This window comes from Glycine soja, chromosome 17 (genome assembly GCF_004193775.1).
Source record: "Glycine soja cultivar W05 chromosome 17, ASM419377v2, whole genome shotgun sequence".
NCBI lineage: Eukaryota > Viridiplantae > Streptophyta > Magnoliopsida > Fabales > Fabaceae > Glycine > Glycine soja.
Genome location: NC_041018.1, coordinates 26,045,488 through 26,061,257, shown reverse-complemented (window position 1 = coordinate 26,061,257; position 15,770 = coordinate 26,045,488). Strand labels below are relative to the sequence as shown.

At 30.7% G+C, this 15,770-nt stretch overlaps 1 protein-coding gene across 1 annotated transcript; it reads right to left on the bottom strand.

The window, feature by feature from the left end:
* Positions 1-8,222: 8,222 nt before the first annotated feature.
* On the bottom strand, positions 8,223-9,130 carry LOC114391602. Its single transcript, XM_028352589.1, has 3 exons — positions 8,687-9,130; positions 8,549-8,611; positions 8,223-8,327 (listed from the first exon to the last, which is right to left on the bottom strand). Exons 1-3 carry the CDS (start codon positions 9,128-9,130, stop codon positions 8,223-8,225), a joined length of 612 nt encoding a protein of 203 aa, XP_028208390.1.
* Positions 9,131-15,770: the final 6,640 nt, after the last annotated feature.

The window sequence follows — 15,770 nt, the reverse complement described above, 5'->3', positions numbered from 1 at the left end:
AGGGAGGTAAACACCGCGGAGATTTACACCAACGGGTCATGAGTAACCACATAAGTGAACTTTGTTGGACAAGTGCTTCAATAACTTAAGAAGGGGGTGAATTAAGTTACAAAACTTTCCACCTTTTAACCCCCTTTTAAATGATAGGCTCGGAATGCAGAAGAAGAATCAACAATCAATTTAATAATATTCTTTAAACATGCAAGACAAAATTGATTGCAATAAAATAAATAAGATAATGGAAGAGAGAATTGCAAACTCGATTTATACTGATTTGACTACTTCCTGTGTCTACGTCCAGTCTTCAAGCAATCCACTTGAGATTTTTCACTATATTTGTAAATTCTTTACAGACTTTGAACACACCTTGGGATCCCTTACCCTTGTGTTCAAGATTCATGCAATCCTATAGACACACTGTTTCTTGATTACAACTGAGTTCAAGAGATGAACAAAAAGATTTCTCTCCTTTAGAGTAGATGGTACAAAGTGAAGATCCTAGAAGAATTCTCAATAGATTTGCAAGTTTTTGCCCAACAATTGTTGAGAGAGCATTTGACAATTAAGTTCTCTTAGAACATTTCTCTCTTACTTTTTGAAGCCAGACACACATATATATAGGCCCATCGTGCCTTTTCAAAGTGGTTTGAAGATATGTGTCTTTTCAAAAAGCTTTTCTGAAATTTTCTCACTGGTAATTGGTTATAGGTTTCTGGTAATCGATTACACAGTTATATTTTGAAGGGTCATGACTTTTCAAAGTGTTTTCTGAAATGTCGTTATTGGTAATCGATTACAAGATTCAAATTTCAAAACTCTTTTGAAAAACCATTTGCAATCTTGTCTCTGGTAATCGATTGCAATACCTGGTAATCGATTACCAGTGCCTTTGATCTCTTGGAAATAATTTGTTTTAGGCAAAATCTGATCAACCAATGAGATTCTTTTAATCTTGTTTGCTTGACCTTGAATTAATCTTGCGCAATCTCTATTTGCTTAACATTGAATGTTTCTTGAAGCAATCTTGTTTGATTATACTTTGGCATCATCAAAAACCTGTATTCATACATTCACATTCTCCCCCTTTTTGATGTTGGCAATCATTATTAAGTGAATTCTTTTCGGCATCATCAAAACCTGCCTGATTTATATTCTCCCCCTTTTTGATAATGACAATCATTATCAAGTGAATTCTTTTCGGCATCATTAATACCCCCGCATGATTTACATTCACATTCTCCCCCTTTTTGATGATGACAACCATCTATAAGTTAGGAGTAAAAAGAATATCTATTTGGGTCATTTATTCCCGCTTGATTTTGCAATGATTGCTTATATGAAACAGTTGAATATTTCATAGATTTCATATATATAAAGTTGTCTAAAAAAGAATAGATAATTCCCTTTACTATCTGATCTTTTATCTATCTCTCTCTCTTTCTCAACATCAAAAACAAATCATGAGCAGAGAGAGAAGAAAAACATTCAGCAATTTATAATGAATTAATAGAGTAGAGCATGCCATACCATTCAAAGTATCATTTCTTGGCCTAATAAATTTAGTCTCATTAAAAGCAAATATGAGAATCAAATGATACCAAAAAACCTTTATCACATAATTGATAAATACTTAATAAACTATGCTTAAGAACATCAATAAGTAAAACATTTTTTATGGAGGTAGAGGGATTCATACCTATCTTTCCAACTCCAACAATTTTACCTTTGTTGTTGTCTCCATAGGTCACATGTTCACTATTTTTGGAGAAATATGAATAAACTTTTATGCATCTCCCGCCATGTGTTTGGAGCAACCACTATCAAGGTACCAACTTTGCTTCAAGGAGTCCATCATTCATAGAATCATATTTTGATTTTGGTACCCAAATTTTCTTGGGTCCTTGAATGTTGGTTTTGACTAAGGATCCTTTTGGAACCCATACCATTTTTTCAATGCTACTACCATTATTTCTAATATAACATGTTGATACACTATGACCTTTCTTACCACAGTAAAAGCATGTTAAGAAAGGAGAACTAGTCTTTTGAGTGGAGGCAAAGAAATTTTTATACATTTTTTTGTTGATTTTCAAGATTATATCCTAATCCAGCCTTATCAAAAACACATCTTTGTTTGCCTAATATAATATCTAAATTATTTTTACCAATAGTAAATTTGGCAAGATCAATTTTTAAATCTACAATTTCTTCTTTGAATTTATCACAACATTCACATGAATGAGATGCTTTGTTGTTTTCTTATATTAACCATTTTGTAGAAGATTGGTTTTTATCTACTGATTTTAAAATTTTAACTTCAGATTTAAGATTTTCTAACTCTACATTTAATTTCAAAATTTTCTTTTCTAAACTTGAAATAGTTTTCTTAGAATATGAAATTAATTTGGCAAGTTTGACAAATTCTTTATGGAAGTCATTGAATGCATCTTGGAGTTCATCAAAAGAAATAGATAAGTCATGGTTAGAAGACATTACCTCTTCTCCGTTTTCATAGTCTTTGGTGATGAGACCTAGATTTATTATATTCAACCCTTCTTCTTTCATCTTCATCCCATTGTTCTCTAGGTTTTTCTATAGTTGCATTTCCTACTATCGTTGTAGGAATGAAGGGACCAATTTCAATGGCTTTTCATATATTTAAATCTATGGCTTTTATAAAGATCTGCATACGGGTTTTCCAATAGTGATAACTCTCACAATTGAAAACAAGAGGCCTATTAATAGAATTTCCCTCAGGAAATGGAAAGTTAGATGAGGCCATAATTATTTTTAAAGTTTTTAAACTTTAGACAAAAATCCTGCTCTGATACCACTTGTTAGACAAGTGGCCTTAATAACTTAAGAGGGGGGGGGGGAGGGAGGTGAATTAAGTTTCAAAATTTTCCATTAACAAACTTTTAACCCCCTTTTAAATGATAGGCTTAGAATGCAAAAGAAGAAGCAACAATCAATTTAATAATGTTCTTTAAACGTGCAAGACAAAATTAATTGCAATGAAATAGATAAGATAAGGGAAGAGAGAATTGCAAACTCGATTTATACTGGTTCGGCTACTTCTCGTGCCTACGTCCAGTCCTCAAGCAACCCATTTGAGATTTTTCACTATCTCTGTAAATCTTTTGCAGACTTTGAACACACATTGGGATCTCTTACCCTTGTGTTCAAGATTCACACAATCCAAGAGACACACCATCTCTTGATTACAACTGAGTTCAAGAGATGAACAAAAAGATTTCTCTCATTTAGAGTAGATGATACAAATTGAAGATCTTAGAAGAATTCTCAATAGATTTGCAAGTGTTTGCCCAATAGTTTTTGAGAGAGCATTTGACAATTAAGTTCTCTTAGAACATCTCTCTCTTACTTTTTTGAAGCCATACACACATATATATAGGCTCATCATGTTTTTTCAAAATGGTTTGAAGAGATGTGTCTTTTCAAAAAGCTTTTCTGAAATTTTCTCACTGGTAATCAATTACACAATTATATTTTCAAGGGTTATGACTTTTCAAAGTGTTTTCTGAAGTGTCGTTATTGGTAATCGATTACAAGCATCTGGTAATCGATTGCAAGATTCAAAATTCAAATTTCAAAACCCTTTTGAAAAACCATTTGCAATCTTGTCTCTGGTAATCGATTACCAGTGCCTTTGATCTCTTGGAAACAATTTGTTTGAGGTAAAATCTGATCAACCAGTGAGATTCTTTTAATGTTGTTTGCTTAACCTTGAATGTTTCTTGAAGCAATCTTGTTTGATTATACTTTGACATCATCAAAAACCTGTATTCATACATTCACATTATCCCTTTTTTTTATGATGACAATCATTATCAAGTGAATTCTTTTCGACATCATCAAAACCTGCATGATTTACAAACTTGACACCACACTTTAACCCAAAACCTCAAGGCTCAGATTTATGGGTCTTTCCTTCACTTATATGGTGTTCAACCTTTCCATTCCTACATGATGTGTGACTTTACCCCACACTTATACTTCAACAATCTTCCCCTCAAATGTGAGTCTCATCCACATGGTAGTCTTTCCCTCGAGCGGAAGCCATTTTAATCCACGAGTATTTCCATGGTGGCTATTATAGCTCACATGCTTTTGGCCATTAAAGCTCACATACTCTAGATACTTGCATCGTTGCTCCACCCATGAGACACATTGCTTGGACCCACCACTAGGAAGACTTTCGATACAAGGAATCCCTAAGCCAAGGATTCATGGCCACCATCTTACTCGTCCGAGCTAGTCATTCGGCTCTGATACCAATTGTTGTGCAACCGAGGAAGGTAAACACTAGGGAGATTTACACCAATGGGTCATGAATAACAACATAAGAGAACATAACACCACACTTTAACCCAAAATCTTAAGGCTCAGGTTTATGAGTATTTTCTTCACTTATATGGTGTTCAAACGTTCTTATTCTACACAAATGAAGTTGTGAATGTAGGAATAAAGGCATGAATGAACCACATAAAATAAATTAGAGGTTGTAGATGTAGGAATGATGTTTGAACCATGTTAACAAAATCAATTGTGTGGATGTAGAGATGAAGACCTGAATCACGTTAAACAAATTTGTTATCTTTCCTATTTTCTACATCGTTTTGTTAAAATTTGTGAAATATTGAAAGTTGGATGATAAAATTTGTAAAAAAAAAAACTTGATGGTAAAATCCACCAAATTATGAAAGTTGAGTGAAAAATTCGAGAAAATAAAACTTGAGTGGTAAAATTCACCAAATAATAAAAATTTAGTAGGAAAATTCGCAATTAAGCCAAATTTGAGTTACCAATCCTTAATTTGATTTATTTTCTTAAACTTCTGTCTTTGCTAATATATAATTGCATCATCTTTTAATAAAACAAGATTCGATAAACATAGATAATATAGTAACTTCTTACAAAAGAAATTTTAATCAATGTAGTTGTTCAATAGTCATCGTTGTCATGCTAATTACTACACTAATTTTATTTTTTTAAAAACAAGAACAACAACTAAGGTTTAACATTTTTTATTATCGTAAATATGTGACTTTTCGGTTTTAGTTGTCCATTTTCCTTTTTTGTTTTTGTTTTTATATATTATTAATATTGTAAAAAATACTACCAAAAAGACTTTTTTAATAATTATCTCTATCAATATTTATTGATATGTGTATCTAAACATGACATATCTATGCTATCTTAGAGTATTTTCATTCATGACTTATCTAAATATATATAAGTCACGTCGCAGAATCACTAAATGATTGTAGAAAATATTTACAAATAAATAAATTTATAAAAAAGAAAAGTTGTAAGAAAAAATTAGAAAACTAGAATAAATAAAAAGTTACAATTCTAAAAGGATTAAAACATATATAATTCAAAACATTATAGGTAAGTCTGGTTTAATGGTAAGTTTTAGTTAATTTTTAGGAATTATTTTACATGTAAATTTTATATTATTTAGTGGCATCGTCAAATCAATTTTTTTTTTCAAAATTAAAATAAAAAATATAAATTTATTTTGGCCAAATTTCTGGATTAGAAGATAAGTTAGTTCAAGCATACATTAAGAAAACCAACAAGGAATGTGTCAAACATCGAATAAGTTTAAATTCATCAAAGACTTGAGGATATAAGACTAATACTCTAGCAAACACTAAAAAAATGATAACTTTAGGTACTGAAATCTTAATTTTATTCCTTAATCTCTATATCTATGATGATTTTCTTTCTTTAACTTTTAAAAGCCATGAAGTTATATTCGTTTAGTACTAATAACTCCTAAAACATATTTTGCTTGGACCTTCAGCCAAAATGGCCAGCTATTTCTTAAATTAAAAATTGTGAAAATGTGCCTCTTTCTCACTTTATCTTCCGAAACAATCATTACTTCACCACCACCTGATTCTGTATGATTTGTAATTCCCTTGATTCCAATTGTTGTCATAGAAAGGTTGAGCAGGTTGGTCCCGTCATCATAATTTCTAGGATTAGCACTTTTCTATATATAAATTTAATGCAAAACCTATGTTTTAAATGTATGTTTGGAAGGGATTCTGATGCATTATGTAATTGGATTATTCTGCCAGCTAATTGGCTTTATATATGAACTTTGAAATAAAAGAGAGGAGAAACGTCATAATCAAAAGTTGTCACTTTTAGCTGGGATTCGCAGTCTATCATAAAAAGCTTCATAATATATCAATAGCTAGCCGCACCCAAATTAATAATGCATCTTCATTTTCACATAAAACAATGCAACGAAACTTTATAAGAATGATGACCAATTAAAACTGTACTAGATGTTACAAAATGAAATCTAGACTTCGTGGAAACAAAATATATTCAAATTCTCAAGCCTTTTATATAATAAACTTTTTTCTTTTTCTTTTTTATGTTTAGTTTAAGGAAGAAAATAAAAAGAAAGGAAAATTAAAAGAAAGAAACAATAGAAAAAAATGAAATATGCGAGTCGACTAAGATATTCGCGGGGTGCTATTTGTCATGTTTCCACGTCAAGGAAGTAAAAAAAGTTAAATGCGTCGACCGGTTCCATCGAATCGGACCTGAAAATAAAGCACAAAAATAAAAATAAAAATAAAAGGATTTGGACAGTTACAAATATGCCTAAGTATTCCTGTTAGGCATTCTTTTAAAATTATGTGCGAGTCGACGTTATTTTTTTAAAAAAAAAAAGTAATTATATAAATTTATAATCAATTACTATAATAATAACATACTTTAACTATTTTACATAATTTTGAACATATTATAATTAGTCATAAAAGTTAGAAAAACAATAAATTAGTACCAACGACATTAAGCATCCGATATAAATTCTGAACAATCAATTAGTCACAAACATAACAAAGCGACAAAGAGTTGTTTACACACTAACACATTACATTCAGTTGAACATGGTGGACACAAATATAATTTGCATGAAACACCGCAAAATATAACTAGCATTCAATCCTACAACGACGTAACCACCTCGTCCTCATTTTCCATAACCGATTTACTAAAGAGAGCCAAAATTTCTATTGGCACAAATTGTTTCCAGTAATTGGACTCTACCAACACCTTCAGCACATTGTCGTCAGATTTCAGCTCAATAATTTCAAATTTTAAAATTGTGTCAGAATACTCCAAATGAGCAGGTTGTCGAAAAACAAACGCCTTACAAGTTGGGATTCATGAATCCCATGAGGAGGATTCCCTTTAGGTGTTACTTGCTTGATCAAATCCTTCAGTTCATCTATGGTACATCTTTTTGGAATATCAAATTTTTGGGGATTTTTTCCCGTGAACGCGTAACCTACAAAGTTGTTTTGGCGTGGCATGCTCCACCTTCCGTTGTAATACAAAACCGCATCATGAGTAGGGGTCATAGTGCGTTCAAGTAAGTTTAAAATTCCATCTGGGGTTCTACCAGCGGTGCATAACTCAATCGGTCCAACACATGAAAATCGATCATTACACATTAACATTGTGTTCACATCCATGTCATCTTTCAATTGCATACATTGGAAGTGAATTTTGTTACCTGTATCTTCGAGTGGTCATCGGTAATGAATTTCATCCACAACTTGATTATCGTTTAGCTGAAGGGTGTTGTGTATTCTGCTTTTAAGAGTTGCAGAATCGCACATGCTTGGTACTTGCATGGGCACTGGAGTTGAACTTTGAAAATAAACGCCACACTCGTTGTGAATGACGGATCCATTTGGAAAAATGAAGGCCAACCTTGAGTTCATGATCGTCTGAGAAGAATTTTCTCCTAAGAATGTCATTGTTTGTCGAATTTTTTTGACAGAATGTGAATACCAATTTATGTGTGACAGATGGGCGCCTGCCTATGTCTCATTTATATACATCGCATGCAAATGCGTGGCTTTACTTTTAACAGACCCATGACCATTTTCCGTTTTTAAATTTACAAGTAAAGCAATGTCATGTCACGTCATTCAATATCGTGTCGTGTCATGTCAGTAATTGTCGTGTCAAGCACGTAATTGCTTTTAAATGGACAAGCTGATCGATTGTTCACGCAACAATTCATTAGTATTTCAATACTGATATGTTACATCAACACAAATCCAATCATAAATACAAATACATAAATGTTACAGCTTCAATGTTAGTTTAGGTCTACATGCGTTGTTTTAATTGTCATTAGGCTTAAGTACTGTTGCATTCTACCTACATATGCAGTTGGCCACTGTTTTGCCTGAGGATATGAATTGCTTGACCACAAAAATGCCGTAGGCGGTAAGGGACAACGAACGATCTTTGAGATAAACCTGTTGTAAGTGAAATAACAATAATAAGTTAAACGAACAAGCCAAGTTATTGAATAATTGAAAATTTTTGAGTAAATAAATTTTTAATGGACCTGAAAAAAATGATTTCCAAACACATGACCAATGCATATCATGCGGTGCGTAGAAGAATCGGGCGGTGGTTGACTTCTGAGAGGAAAGAATGTGAACCTTTGTTGTCGTGACAACGATACAAGGATTACATTATATCTTGATGCAATGACATATCTCATCTTCGTTATATCCATCCACTTGTCCACACTAACCTAAATCACAAAAACATACATGTGTCAGTCATGTAAACATTATTTATATATAAAAAAAAAGCATAAACAACATACCTTGGATAACCCATCCACATATAGGGACAACCTCAACTGTTCAAATCTCTCTGTGCCACCAAAGAGCTTTATGTAGTCTTGCGACCATTTGCCAAGTTCTTTAATTAATTCGTTGCGCATCAGTGCCCAATATTCTTCTCCCATACCTAACAAAACAGCAACTGATCGATAACCACAGTTACCATCCGCTTTCACTTCAACAACATCCTCAATGAAACCCTGTATAAATGGCGCAAATTGATCCAACATCGGGATCATCCTTGCTGGCTTCAGTGGTTCAGAAGATGTCGCAGTATGTCTGATTGAAGTGTTGCTATTTTGAACTGAATGATAAGCATCAGCATACTCCCAATATGACGGATCACGCTTTGTCGATCTTTGGCTTCTTTTCATCAGTTTCTTCGGTGCACCTTTGGTGTTAACCTTTGATGGAGGAGGACACATAGAGTTCTCATTGGGATACGCAAATTCTCAAAGTTTACTCTTGCAAGAAACTTTGCTGCAGACATCAAGTTCCTCAAATCTTTTATATATTTTATCCATCTCTTCCTTGATGCTGACTTCGGCCTCACATAACCCCTGATCTGAAAAACTAAGTCTCCTCCAGTACATATGGACTGCATCGAGTGGGATGTTGCCACCATCATACCTTTGTAGCTCACATGCACAAGGAAGACCTAGTGTGCTTCTCAAGACACAACCACAAGAAGATAGATTGTTTCTGAAATAACGTACATGCTCAAACTCATACGCAATTTCATTTAAAGCGTACCTTGAAACCATTCCCAAAAGCCTTTTGTATAAGGTTTTTTTATATACATGTCCGACGACATGCGTACTTGTTTCGAATGATGCTTTAATTTGAGTGTGTTGCAGCGTGATCATGTTGTTCATGACATCCCAAACACTACAAAGGTCTCCAACGCTATTCTGTAATACCCTTTTCAGAGCCCAATGAGCAGATTCAACCCTACATTTAAAACACACAAAAGACAAGACAAATTAATAACAATCATGTTCCTAACAATCATTAAAAGAAACTTGACTAAAATAATAAAACATTAAAATACCTATTTGTTGTTGTGTTGCCTAGGTGCATCACCTTATTCGTCCAGGCCGTGATAAATTTCTCGTTGTGTGGGACAATCCATGTCTCACATACATAGTCAACGAACATTGGCCACGGGGAACACACTACTTGAAACCTTTGAAGGTGCTCAGGGAACTGCTGTTCAGAAGGACAATCTACCAGAGTACCCCAGCTATCCATTACGTACTCTCGGGCATTTTTTTGACCAATTAGCGATTTGCACTTTGCCTTCACATTCTTGTCTATGTGAAACCTGCACAATAAGTTTGTACACTCCGAAAACACAATTTTCAGTGCATTCATGAGGGCTAGGTCTCTATCTGTGACAATAAAAATAGGGAGGCGATCGTTTATTAAAAATAGGCCTCGAAACCGTTCCAATGCCCATACAAGATTGTTCACACGCTCGCCTTCCAGATATGCAAACCCAGTAGAGAAAGTCATCCTTGTTGGTGTCACCCCCACAAAGTCAAGCAATGGGAGTCTGTACCTATTGGTTTTGTAGATACTATCTATCAAAAAAACAAGATGACACGCATTACATAACCTAACTGCATCTGGGTGACACCAAAACAAATCACGCACCACAACTTCATCTTTCAATCTATGTCAATGAATGTATTGATCACGTTCAAGAAGTCTCATTAGGTGTTGCATTTTAGTGTCATCTCCTCTGATTGAAGAACGATATGCACTTCTTGCATTGTAGATTTGTTTGATTGTGGTGCAATTATTGGCGTTGTGCTCCTTCAACGTTAGCAGGATGTTTCTTGGTTTCACATTCAATTTTGTCATATCAACAATGATATTCTTCTCTTCATTTGTCAATCTCCCAGCATATGGATGTCCAACTAAGGTCTTCGCCAATTCATGGTTGTGAAACCCACAGATCAACTTCACCATCCAACCTTCTCCTCCATGCATTGGTTTCCCACGAATCTTGAAGGGACAACCACATTTCCTAGTGCCAGTGTCTCTTCTAACAAATTCTTTCTTCCTACACTTGTACTGACCGCTCCTTTCACACCCAATTAGCACAAATGAAGTTCTTCCTCTACTACCAGTATATGTATCAGACCTCATAATTATTGCAACAAAACCGTTTTCATGGGCAACCGTTCGAGCCCACTGCAAAATGTCGTCTCGGGTTGCAAAGACCTACAACACAACCCCAGCATATTACTTTTTACACAAATCATACATTAAACCAAACAACTGAAACTGATCAACATCATTACCTGAGAAGTATTAAAAGCGTCTGAACAATCAACATGTCCTTCATTCACACCACAATGTTGTTCATCTTCAAAATCCATATCAACTTTTTCAGACATCGTATTGTCATGTGCCCATTGATCTTCGTCCATCTTAATTCAAACTATAACTATCACCTAATTCAACTAAATAATTTGAATAATACAACAACCTAAATAAATTGACTAAATAATAACTTCAAACTATGAATATCAAGTAATTCAAGATTTAACAACCCAACACATATATTTTATCTACATCAATAATTTAACAACAAACAAATTCAACTTTTAATTACCTAATTTCAACATTATAACTACATAGTTCATATCACCAAAAAATACTTCAACCTAGGCGAAAAAATCAACACTTCAACCAACTAATATAATAATATCTTACGTATTTTATGTTTGACAATGACATACATTACAAATAGAATTAACCAATATAACATACAAAATAATCTAAAAATTTTAAAAACAAAAAAAAACAAATTAAATCACGGAAGAAACTTCTTCCACAGTTGAAAATTTCAACTGTGGAAGAAGGTTCTTTTAAGGATTTCACGCGGAAGAAGTACTTCCGTGGATTTGAAACAAGAACTTCCACCATTCCCGTACCCAGAATAAACAACCATACACACAAAAGCTATAAAATATGTACCTTGGTCGACAAATAATACACCAAAGCAGAGATCTCTAACTTCACCACACCCCAAACTCTCTCAAAGCTCCAAATACCGCACAACACAACCATGGAGAAACAAAGAAAGCAACAATGTAACCAAAAAACAAACAAACCAGCTTTTTGTACACAAAATACGTTGAGGGGTATTTTGGGGTTTATGAAAAATTGTTGGGTGCACCAACAATGTTGTTGGGTGCCCCTAGCAATACCCTTTTTTGAAACTTAACCCAATCCAACCCATTCATGAACGGTTAGATTCGGTTCGGGCCAACGGGTTACCCATTTAAATTTGATCTTTTTTTCTTAGAACTATTATTTTATATCATGATTCATTCAAATATCCAATACAGTACACACAATATTATCAAATGTTTGAAACTAGTAAAATTGATTCATTTAATATCATCAACATAATATTCTAAAATAGACTAATACAAATTAAAACAAGATATTCTTCAACGAGATTTACTATAATAATATGAATCACAATTATTTCCTACAAACTAATTTCTAGTAATAAGCTTTGATGCAACCTGATTTGCTACCATTAGATTTGTTGCAACTAGATTTACCGAAATAAATGAACAAAATATGATCCATTAATATTATAAACATGACATAAAAAATAAATATGAAAAAATGTGAAACAAATAACAATACACCTGAAAGTAATACCTTAGGAAGTTCCAACACTAGTAGTCCCAACATTTGCAGTTCCAACAAGTCCCAATATTAACAGTATTTAAAGTCAAATCAAACAATTCTAACAAATTTGATCGATTCATTTCGATTTTGATCGGATCTAAACCCATGACCCGTACCCAAATCGTACATAAATAATTTTGATCAGTTCGATTAAGTTTTGACCTAAATACATAAATGAACCAACCTAAATTGTTCCGATTAATTCGAGTCAATTCGAATTTCTGAATGACTCGTACCCGTGAACACCCCTAAATTGGGGTAGGGTATTGTCAGAATCTAATGTTCAAAAATCTCAAACATTGATGAGTTATTTTTCCATGTTTTTATTTTATCATAAAATTCTCAATTTAGTTATTATTTTTTTACAACACATACCAGCTTCGATTGTGGATAAGTTTATACAAAAAAGACAAAAAAATTACTTTAAATCATGTAGGAGGCAAAACTTATGCGTGTCAGCTTTTTGGTGCAAAACATGAGTTCGTGACCAGTCTCTTCAAGAAAAGTGGTATTCATTCGTCAGAGATAACAAATTAAAGACTAAAGATGCTTTTAACGTTTTTGTTTGAAGATAATCCTGAAATATTATTTGTAAGGATCCATTAGAACAATTGTAACAATACATATATTGCTTTAACTTTTAATTTTATATTGGGTTTTGCTTTAATTTTACATTTTAAGTTTTATGTAATTTACAGTTTAATTTGAATATATTGTTTATTTTTGCCTTGATTAAAATAATTTTAGTTTTACAATATTTTTCAAGTTACCCATAAATATATGTATGCCCATAACTACTTAATTATATAAAAAATAAATTTATTCCATTATTCAAGCCTCAATTTATATATGTGAATATCAAAACATGTTGGATGATTATTAAATAGTAATAAATTTGAATTTAAAATGTGTGCATTGATGAAAAAGCGAAGACAACAAAAGGAAAAATGGTCATCATCGAGTATCACTTTTCACTTATTAGAGATTGTTGAATTTTTTTAAGTTTAAAGCAAGGACAATTATCATATCATTAAATTATTTAAAAGGTTATAAAAAATTACTACACAGATATATTAATAACACAAAAAAATAATATTTATAAACATTTTATTCTTTCTCATATTTAATTATTAAAATATTTGTAGTGTAATTTTTAAAAAAACGTGTTCAATAATTATTAAATATGAATTAATTTTAATTTAAAATGTATGCATTGATGAAAAAACTAAGACAACAAAAGGAAAAATGATTATCATCGTTAATTCAATTAAACGTAACTTTCTCTATTACAATTAATCTGCGTTAATTTGAAAAGTTTTTACCATGTGCAACACTATCATGCAATTTAATAAATTTTTTTTAAACAATAATAAAATTGCATACTCTTTATATATCAATTATGATCAATTAAAGCATATGACTCCATAAATAATCTTTAATGCCCTTAGTTATCCGTTTGAAAGAAAATATATATTGTTATCCTCAAGGGAGCCCCAAAGGTTTTCTTAAAAATAATTTTTTTTGTAATTGTTTTATATATTTTTTTTACATGTCAATAAAGTTTTAAAATAAAATATTAAGTTAAAGTTAAAATTAAAATATAAATAAAAAATATTTTTTGATGTTTTCTATTATGGTGGATTGAGACGGTGTCTATTCAAAATTTTAACACCTTCAAGATGAGTGAAAAATATAATAAAATCTGCTGTATAATTATGACCTTTTATTGTGGCACAAAAATAAGTTAAAATAATGGCGATCAATAAAAATTAATATTGAGATGGTGTGTATTCAATTTCCATATTAAAAAACTTACAAGTATTATAAATTATACTACACTAAGCTGAAATTTAACAATCATTAAAAATTTGAAACTCCTAATAACTAATGTTTTTATAATAATATATTAAAGTTGAAAATTTAATTTTTAATCTTATAATTGTTTTATTCATGAAACTTATTACAGTAAGTTGAGATTTTAATTTTCATTTATATCCAATAATGTCTTCTTATTTTAATTAGAAATAAAATTGAGGATGATATAAAATAATTTAGTTATTAAAAATTGGGGAACATGCAAACCTAATGTATTTAATTTATTTATTTTTAAATACAACCCCAAATTATGAACTTTCCGGTATAGAATCCCATAATATGATTAAGTAATCATGCACAAAATAATTTAATTGATTGACACAATAAATATTTGCAACAATAAATATTTTAATATTTTTATTTAAAAAATTTAGCATCTTTATTAATGTTAAAATTTTCAAAAAAATAATAGCAACTTATAAGTTTCCTAAAAAATATAATAAAACAGTTATGAAGAATGTATTTTACTTTATTTTAATTAAATAATTTTTAAAGGATAATTTAGAAAATAGAAATTTATAATTTTCCTAAAAAAATATAATAAAATATTTATAAAAAATTTGTTTTACTTTATTTTAATTCATAATTTTTTTAAAGGATAACTCATTAGTTTTGAAACTTCAAAATTTGTTGGCAATAGAAACGGTAAAATTTAAAAACTTTAAACTTAAAATTCATTAATTCATTTAATTTTAATTTTAACTTTCATTTATTTTAATTTGGCTATAATAAAAAAATATTTAGATATTTACTTCCTTTTTTGATAGAATTTATACATTTACTATTGATATCTTTATTAAGCATGGTTTTAATAGTCTTAATTATTACGATTACAGTTTCAATAAATCCTTTTTTATATACAAATATTATTTAATTATTAATAATTAAGCATAATAGTAAAAATTGGGCCCAATAATAAATAAAACTACATTAATTTATTATTTCATTTACAGATAAAATTGAAAAATCATTGCTAATAATAAGCCATCAATTATAAATGCAACATCAACTTTTTAAAAGTAATTATCATTTACCATTAATGCATATATTATAACGTTTTAATTTCTAAATTGCGTAAAATTAGTAATATTGACATCCACTTTTTAACTATTGCTAAATTAATAATTCAATGAAAAAAGTTTTAAAATATAAAATATTATAACGTTTCCAATAATTTAGGAATTAATGACATGTGATTTACTCTATTACGTTTTAAAACATAAATATTATAACGTTCGCAATATTATAATGTTTGAAAAAATTAATAATTTCTAATTGTTTCTATTTAATGTGTGAATATTAACAATCACTATTTATATTAATTATGTGAATATTTATTCATTAGGTTTTGATTTTATTATCATAAAACTTATTTAATAATTTAATCACTAATTTTGTAGTATAATGTGATGCTAAAACGGAAAATTAATATTTATTCAATTTAATTTTATATTTATTAATATTTATTGTGAA

Coding starts and splice junctions, on each gene's coding strand:
- LOC114391602 (XM_028352589.1), bottom strand. CDS start 9,130: ATGTGTCCTCCTCCATCAAAGGTTAACACCAAAGGTGCACCGAAGAAA. Junction 8,612..8,686: donor ATGTGGATGGGTTATCCAAG/GTATGTTGTTTA, acceptor TTTGTGATTTAG/GTTAGTGTGGACAAGTGGAT. Junction 8,328..8,548: donor TCATTGCATCAAGATATAAT/GTAATCCTTGTA, acceptor CACTTACAACAG/GTTTATCTCAAAGATCGTTC.